General features: G+C 40.5%; 1 protein-coding gene across 2 annotated transcripts; it reads left to right on the forward strand.

Annotated features, from left to right (window-relative positions):
- Positions 1 to 3,107: 3,107 nt before the first annotated feature.
- On the forward strand, positions 3,108 to 5,683 carry LOC109968980 (protein S100-A1-like). 2 transcript variants are annotated; one of them, XM_020615596.1, is made up of 4 exons: positions 3,108 to 3,216; positions 4,847 to 5,005; positions 5,329 to 5,358; positions 5,394 to 5,619. In XM_020615596.1, exons 2-4 carry the CDS (start codon positions 4,865 to 4,867, stop codon positions 5,535 to 5,537), a joined length of 315 nt encoding a protein of 104 aa, XP_020471252.1. In that variant the 5' UTR covers positions 3,108 to 3,216; positions 4,847 to 4,864; the 3' UTR covers positions 5,538 to 5,619. The 2 variants fall into 2 exon arrangements, with proteins under 2 accessions (XP_020471252.1, XP_020471253.1); XM_020615597.1 differs by lacking the exon at positions 3,108 to 3,216 and adding an exon at positions 3,584 to 3,676 and having other exon boundaries at positions 5,394 to 5,683.
- Positions 5,684 to 9,088: the final 3,405 nt, after the last annotated feature.

A 9,088-nucleotide genomic window follows, 5' to 3' on the forward strand; every position in this document is an offset into this window, starting at 1 on the left:
CAACAATAACAAGAACCGTAAAACACAATGACTCAGGATTATACCACAACATTACGCTAACTATTTACACATTCGCATAATGCTTGCCGCTGTCACTAACCCTCCCGCTGGCTGGCATAGTCATCACAGTATAATTCCAGGGTGAGAGTCCTCATCAAAACCAGAGGTCTGGTTTGTCTCCGAGCTTACATCAGGAGATTCCTCTGTTTTTGTGTCTAGTCATTTTTAACCCCTCAAAATACAACAATAACAAGAACCGTAAAACACAATGACTCAGGATTATACCACAATATTACGCTAACTATTTACACATTCGCATTATGCTTGCCGCTGTCACTAACCCTCCCGCTGGCTGGCATAGTCATCACAATACATTTAATTATAATCATCGTGACATGACCAGCATTTTCCTTGCGTCTCGACTCGTTTTCGTAACGCGATAAAGGTTCGTTGACGACGTCATTTAGTCATAATTTTGGTTGACGAAAGCAACACTACTACAATGTGTGGTCATTTTTCACATTTTTTATTGAGTATGTCATGACCAGCACCTGTTTTTGAGGTGTGCATTTATGCTAGTTTAATTTGACTACTAATTGCTACCCTACCTGGGAACATAAAAATCTAAACCACTAGTTAATCTTGGTAAATCACAGGATTTAGAGGTCCACGCTGACCTGAATATAGGCAGTGCTTAGCTGGTTCTATGGCAGAAGTAAAGTACTTAAGTGATGCTATAACATAAAATAAAAGCCGTGTATTTGTTTCAGGTGTTTGAGTAAGCACCAACTAACTCATCTTGAAATGGCTCTCTAGGCCTTCTCATGTTTCATGTTGACTGCTCCTTTATAAAACTGTTGCATGTATGGTCAGCTAATAACTGGTTTGATTCAATACGCTAACAGGTTATTTTCATGTTTTTAATAAACTGCCCATGTAATTTGAAGCTTCTACTAATAAATGTTCGGCCACCAGGGGGCAGGATAAATCTAATATAGAATAAACAGCTTTGACATATCCTGGCAAAATCGAGCTATTGTGCTAATGTGTTTGCCAAACCTTGCCCACTTCTACATGTGGCAGTCATATGTTTGTCTGCCTGATGAATGTAAGTCCAATATTCACTCTCCTATTAGCTCCAACTACTGAGACAAATACAGCTCTTTGGATTAGGTATTTGCTATGAACTAAAAAGGCTTAAATGCAGATTTGATTCTCACTGGATTTGTTCAAAGAAATTATTCCTTTCACATTCCACATTGTCATTTTATGAATTTATTTTATAAAAATATTAACTAATGCAACTAACATCACAGAGTAGAAAAAGAGCAACTTTAAGTGCAGAAAGGAAACTTTAAATATATTGATTAGGCATGTACAGTGTGCAGACCTCAAACCAAACTGATGGAGCAAAGTTAGAGCTCAATTTGCCCTGGAGGCTCAAGTGTCAGTCATTTGGGAAAGAACTTATTTTAAGAAATGCATAATCTGTACATGCATTTATTGTGTAAGGTCAGCGTGTAATGCCAAGTTCTATGACAGCTGGCTAATGTTAAAACCCTATTATTTTGGTCAACTTGGGTCAACATTACTATTATTTGATTTAGTTGAGCTAAGCTGTATTTTTTAAAGGGACTTTTGCATTTTGAAGGTTTCTATTATTTGAAAGTTGTTTTCCAAATGACCTCTTGCTTGTCACTTTCACATCCAGTGTTGTGTAACAATTTTTCAACAGAAGTTGCCTTTGCTCTTTAAGTTAGCATGTGTGGTCATTTGCAAAGCTTGCAGTTGGTCCAGTTATTGTAAAATGCTGTACACTGAAATTAACTATAAAAGTTTCAGTCATGACTGTAAGTGTGGTTATGGTGTGGATCTGTGTAGTTGGTTTTCAAGAACTCTGCTAAGTGGAGGTTGCTTTGGGACTCTTTATCCAGGTTTCAAATGGAGTTGTCTCAGGAACTCCTTGAGGGAATCTCTTCAAATTTAACACAAGTAACTGTAAACTCAAGAATTAACTGATTAGTTTTTGGTGGTCAAAGGTCAGTTTCACAGTGACTTCACATCTCTCCCATTCATGCAGATTTGATTATCTTATTAGCTAGATTCTTTCAGTCTTCACTACATATGAGTCTGAAAAGACATGCATGTAAACTGAAGTCTGACTCGTTACAACTGTGAGGTAATAATTCTAGCTTCCTTTGCAGCGCTTAGATATCACATGCACATGGCTTGAGTCAAATTTTAACCAAAATTTATGCAAATATTCCTATAGTCCATACTGGCCACCCAGTGATGCAAATCAACCCCAGCGATTTGCATTCAGTGAAAAGAGTGTTTCAGCTGAGTTTTTATTTGTACTGTGTACAAGCTGCACTGTCATTCAGGCACAATCATGCCTTTTTATTGCAAATGATGTGACAGGAAAGGATTAGTCACACCTAATAAGGATAAGTGTCACCTAGTAAAGTGCACACAGGGAAAAGCTATGGCAGGAACTTCAGCAGCACCGGAGCCAACTGTCAGTCACAGTAAACGAAGACTTTCAGATTTGTAATTTTGCTGACAAGGTTGTTGCAAGCCTGCTGAGAACAGACTGTGTGTACATTCAGCAGAATACAAAGAGTTCAGAGCTCAGGCCAGAATCAGTTTTGTGTTACAAGCCATGCACCATCACATTTTGACCTAAAATTATTAAATCATAAAAGTAAATAAAAAAAGGTTGCAAAGTTTGTTCTCTAAGTCATTTGGAAAGTATCCTGCAATTTTTACCATAAGGTGTGATATAAAGATAAAAAAGCTTGCTGAATGACCACTGACAGTCAACAGATAGACCGAATCCCAAATCTGCTATTTGCTATTCATATTTGCTAACAAGTTGGCCATAACTTTATAATGTGATCACACTGTATGGAAGGGATGAGTGTTTATCACACAGTGAAGTTCTGCTGCCAGTCATTAATACAACTTAATACACCAGATGAGGTTTGCAGTTTCAGATGCACTGCTGTGCTGTTGTATGCACCTGAGGATGATATCACATAATGACATAAACCGCCTGTGCAGCCTTACATGGCCAGGCTGCTCACCTCTGCAGGTGAGTGATGCTGCTGAGGGAGGAGGGAGGTGGGAGGTGTCAGTCTGATTGTGATTTATTGGACACTGGTGAGATGAGAACAGAAGCCACTTCAACCAGCACCTGTTAACGTCTGTCTTCAGGTGAGCGTCTGCTGTTTCTTTACAGAATGTTAAGATATGAGAATGGTCAGAGTTGATTGTTTAAAGATATGTAAAAACCGATGGAGTGGTAGTAATGTTTTTTTTTTTTTTTTTTTTGCGTCCGCGTTTTTAAAAGCTGCTCCTGCTCTAGTCTATGGCTCAGTTAATTAACGCCAGTTTGCACTTCGCAATCAGATTCTGAACACCAGATTTAATTAGCTCCACGATCGTGGAGAGAAATGATTAACTGTGAGACTAATTAAGGAAATGCGGCCTCGCATCTTTTAGCGGTGTTGAGGCATCTCGCCCTGCACACCGGTGTAGAGCAGCTCCATGACTGATGAGCGCACAATCTGCTCATGAAGATGACGAATGTGAATTAAAAATCAGTGTAGATGATGAGACGGGAGCCTCTTAAGGGTTACCTCAGTAAGAAGGCTTCTATTCAATTTACATAAAGGTAATGTAGACCACAGTATAAATCTATTATGTGCCCTGCCCTGCAGGGGGGTATGTTCTCAGTGGTTTGTGGAAGGTGTAGCAGCTTCTCCGGTGTCTGATAGTGATGGGCAGCGGTGAGGGTGGATGTTTTGTTTGGCACAATGATCTGTAGGGTTCACAAATTTAATCTGGAGTTTCATAAATTCACCTTTTTGTTTAGGATACGTTTTTCTCCTAGAGCTCAGTTGGAAACACTACAAAAGACAACCAAAATGTTAACTTCTGACTGCTTTTTTTTTTTTTTCTGCAGTGCAGGTTAAGTGTTCAGAAGTCTGACAGATATTCAGTCTTGTGGTTCCTTTTGTTAAAAGGCCAACAGTTGACGCTTCCTCGTGAGCCTATTTCTAACTACAAAATGTAAGCTCAACAGTAGGAACTTAAAAAAAAAAAAAAAAAAAAACGCCAACCTGTTCTTTTTCCTTCCTTTGTGGATACATTTTGGAGCAGGAGAAACCTCTCATTGCCAACAACTCAGTTCCATCAGGTGGCCCAGTGAGAAAGCATGCACAGTACAGGGACCCTGGATCTAAGCACTGAATAGACTGTGTGCCTGCACCGAGTTTTCTGGTATGAGGAACCAAACCAAATTGAGTGAGGAGCATTTTGTTACACCTAGATGAGTGGGGCCAGTTACTAGTCTGAGCTTAAAATTTCTGGTGTTGCTGCATATGGGAAGAAAATGCAGTAGTGCTGAACTCTTCCTAGTGGGAAGGCTAGCTAGTGGTTTCTGTGTCAAACTACTCCTCCTGAAACTAAATGTGCAGGCATTTTGTAAACCACTTTGAAAATAAGCAATGGAAATTAATTCCTTCAGTGTGCTTTGAATTTGAGTTAGAAATTGCTTTGAGATTATTTAGCTATTTTACCACGCTGAGGAAAATGGAACAGCACAGGTCTTGTACTTGAAGTTGCTCATTTAGAAACCTGGTGGTGGTATTTAAATCATCATCCTGCACTCAAGGATTTCTTGTGCACATCAGTGTATGGAAGCTGCTGGACCTCTGTAGACGGATCAGTGTTTCATTGCCCTCAGCTAACATGTCTGAATGAGCTCTGCTCAGTGGAAACACACTTTTAAAAAATAAAACTTTTTTTAAATGGTGACTCTTGATTTAATTTGTTCTCCCAGTTTTAGAGCTGTGGGAAAATGTGTTCCAACCTGCAAAAAGCTATGATTGATCTCATTGAGGTGTTCCACTCTTACTCTGGAAAAGAAGGTGACAAGTACAAGCTGAGCAAAGAAGAGTTGAAGACCCTGCTACAGAACGAACTCAGTGGTTTAATGGCAGTAAGTATCTGTTAGCAGTTTTCCAATGGAAAAATTGGCTTTTTTTTTTTTTTATACTGGCATTAAGAATTCTCCCAACCCGCAGCATGAGAACAAAATGAGTACTAGTCGCCACTAAAGTAATGCTGTTTGACTTTGAAAGTTGTCAGTTACAAACGTTAAAGTAAACATTACTCAAACTTGACTAAAATTACAAATTAGGTGAGCTCCTATAAATCAAATGGTGGTATTTTGAGGAGAAAAGTAACTTTACTGTTTAATGCCTCCCAAGTTTGAGCTTGTAAAAACTTTTGTTCAATTTTTCATCAATGCTTCTGTCTTAGGAAAGCAAGGACCCCGCAGTTGTCGACAAGATTATGACTGACCTGGATACGTAGGTGTCGACAAGATTATGACTGACCTGGATGAAAACCAAGATGGTGAAGTGGACTTCCAGGAGTTTGTTGTTCTGGTTGCTGCGGTGGTTGTCGCCTGCCATACTTTCTTCGAGGACCTCGACAAGGGCAACGTGACACCATGTAGCCGTTCCTAATCACAGCACCTTGTAATGCTGTAGATATGTTTCCTTTGCCCATCCAGTGTATTCCATACAATAAAGATGTTGCCCTGCTACATGTGGGAAGCATGGTGTTGTCTAAAAGCATTTGACAGATGCAAATAAAACAAGTCCTGTTGTGGTCCATGTGCACATTTTACTGGCAGCCTTGAGCATCACCCAGTGTCTGATGGGTGTATTTCACACTGACCTGCTAGTCCAGAGGTCATTTCTTCCTCAGACTGGCTGTGCACGAGTACAGCCACATTAAATGATGTCAGTCCTGGAGGCAGGGACACTTTCTAATTCATTAGACATTATGGGTGTGCATTGTAAAGGGCAAGCACAGTTGTCGGTGTGACTAGAATACATCTAATCAAGCGACACAGTGGCTGCTGCAAGACTTTTTTTTTTCCTCCCTTTTTCTCATGCACTGACAGTGCAGAACCCAGCATATGTCCCAAACTCTGAACTAAAAGGTACAAGTTTTGATTGGATTGAAATGCTGTCTAAGGTTGTGGAGCAACGCTGTTGACCCTGTAGGGCGGCTCCTTCCCCCCCATGCATGCAAACACACAGTGACATTTTGATGTTGAAGCCTTTAATCTTCCAAGAAATCAGCTTTATCAGACATTTGGGAATTTTGTATTGCATTCAGTGACATTTTAAACATGTTTTTGTTCTGCAAGAGCTGTGCATTTCAGTTGCACACCAACCCTATAGTTGGCTAATATGTGGTTAGGGTTGGGGCAACTTAGTTAATACTGGATACCTTTCAAGGAAAGGCCAATAATTGTACATCTGTAATGGTGTTGTGAGTGAGACCCATTGTGCATGCGCACACACCTATTCACCACTCTGTCCTTTGTGCCCTTTCTTCTCTACACATAAGGCTGCTACTTCATTCCCCGAAGTGCTGGCACTTGACATGAAATGAATGATTCCAAGTTAGCTGGGCAGGGCCAATACTGCTGGTGGACTGGGTGTGTCTTTATTGGTTTTCATGTTTTCATCAGATCAGGTTTATTCTGCTTGTCACCAAAGAGCGTGCAGTTGAACAAAGTCAGGACATTCATCTTCCCCAGTGTGATGTTTGTGTAGTGTTGGCCTTTTGTACCGTCAGTGATCATAAAACAAAAAGAATGCAGTTTAGGCTGTGACGTATTGGTTGCAAAACATGTCTGTGGCGCTTTGGAGTCTGACAATTGTGCCCCATAGGTAGGTGCTGTAACAAAAAGTAAGGTCTTGGACCACAATGAACAATCTGGATTTACAACCATTGTATCCAGTTCAACTGATTGTGATTTGTGATGGCTGTGGGAGGCACAAGCTGACTATCAGATTTTATAGGTTTGGTTCTGCAGGCCATTTAAAGATTACATTTATTAATTAGCATCTCCTCCTTCAGGAAGAACAGTAGCTGTTTTCAGCTTGAATTCATATCTGTCACAGTGGATGACAGATTCTAGCCCTGATCCTCACTGGTTTGTTTATGCTTGCAGCTAAACTTTAGAACCAAAACAAACATGAATGACTCGAATACTCTGATCCTGAGCTGGTTACGCAGGCATACTGTACTGAGGACAACAACTGACAACCTTCAGCACCACCCAGTGTCTGATGGGGGTAATTCACATCAGGCTGCTTGTACTGACGTCATCCTTTCCTTCAAATACAACAGTGCACAGCTCATTCAGCAGCTCTCCTCCTCCCCTTCCTCCTCCGCCCCCACCACCTCCCCCTCTGTTGTTTTGAAAAGAAAACACTGGCTGTGCACTGAGACAGCCACATTACATGCCATCAGTCTTAGAAACTGACAGTAAAGGTACTAAGACCAGCAGAAAAGAAACATTTATTGAAACAACACAGTGCAGGCAACAAAGGCTCTTATTTGGTTATTGCCCTGAGTGTGTCTTGTCTTTGTTAGACAGGGCTGCATCCCCAGTACATCAGGTGCTTAATGACTCCTGGTCTGACCTTATTCTCCACACCGATGTACTTCCTCTGAAAAGAGACAGTCAGATGAACCAGAAAAATAAAAGTATTGAGCTTAATTATTTAAAATCATCATAAATCCTACAGAAAACATTATTTTTGTTTACTGAACTGCAGCAACTTCATAGTGGAAATACTTTGTTCTCTTTTCTCTACAGCAGCTACAAATACTACTGCGAAAACAAATTTGCAGGTTCAAAAATAAGCTTTCAGCACCAGTTAGTACAGAATAAAATCAATCTTTGCGGTATTAAAAGCACATTTTAATTAATACATTACACAAGCCTGAAATTGTGACATATTTATTGCAAGTTGTTCATGGAGGATCAGATCATAAAATGCTTGTATATACCATTTGAAGAGCAGTGACAAACAGTGTGCTGTGTCATTTAATGGATATAATCTTCTCTACCACCAGAACACACTAATTCATACACTGGGACTGATTGCTGACATTGGATATAAAGTGAACATGCTTCCAAGTCATACTGCAAGTGTATTGGGTGTGTCTTTATTGGCTTCACTTCACCACCATGTTTTGATGTTTCCAGCAAAAGAGGTTCATCCAGTTAATCCATCAAAGACTTAGAGAGCACAGTCAAACAAGGAGCGAGATTATTCCTGTTTTCACAGCACAAACAGTGCATACCCAATGGCTTTTCTCATGAGATGTTGGCCATTATTCCATCTGTCACTGATTTCAAAACAAAAATATCTTTGCAATTTAGGCTGCAATGCATTGGCTGTAATACAAATGTTTGCGGCCTGTTGAAGCAACAAAAAAGTGTAAGAACTGTGGGGTCTCATTGTCATGACCAGCAGATTTGGCCTAGATTTGTCTTTAGGACATTATTCCTTTTTCTTTAAAGTCTCTGAAAACCAGTTTTATCAGATCCTTGATCTGACTAAAGGGATCCTAAACTGTTCTGATTACTTCACATGAGCGATTTCTGCACTTGTATTTTTCTCTAAACTCATCTCACGGGTGTGAAATGGGTGAGGCGCTGCTACAGAAAGTGAGATCTTACACTTTACAACGTGACCAAAATTTGAAACCTTGCTGTCAGCCAAACCTGATCAAACCACACCCACACTGTCCTGATGAAACACTGCTAGACTCATTGAAACAGTGTGTTGTCATTTAAGATCCTTAACAGAACACAAGGGTTAATGGATATAATTTTATATGCAGTTCAGGAACAGGGCCATACCTCAAACACTTCTTCCCCCCTCATGTCTGTACTGTAAATACCCTCCCGGCCTGCACACCAGTTAGTTCTTGTTTTCTGTGCCCTACCCTTCTTCTCTTGCCTCTCTTTCTCCTACCATCTCCCACATTCTCCCCGGGGGTAGCCAAGCACAGAAGCGACAGTAAAGCCAGCCCAAAGCCTTCTCCACACCACAGCCATCTTCCTGCTCCATCGTGCCCAGACACTGCTCATACATTTCATCTTCAATAAACAATTCACTTGCAGCTCATTTGATGGTGTGGTCTTTGCCAGTGAAACCAGAAAAACCTGTTTGACCTGCAAAGTGTGTGTGTGTGTGTGTGT

This window comes from Monopterus albus, unplaced genomic scaffold (assembly GCF_001952655.1).
Source record: "Monopterus albus unplaced genomic scaffold, M_albus_1.0 scaffold166.1, whole genome shotgun sequence".
Classification (NCBI taxonomy): domain Eukaryota; kingdom Metazoa; phylum Chordata; class Actinopteri; order Synbranchiformes; family Synbranchidae; genus Monopterus; species Monopterus albus.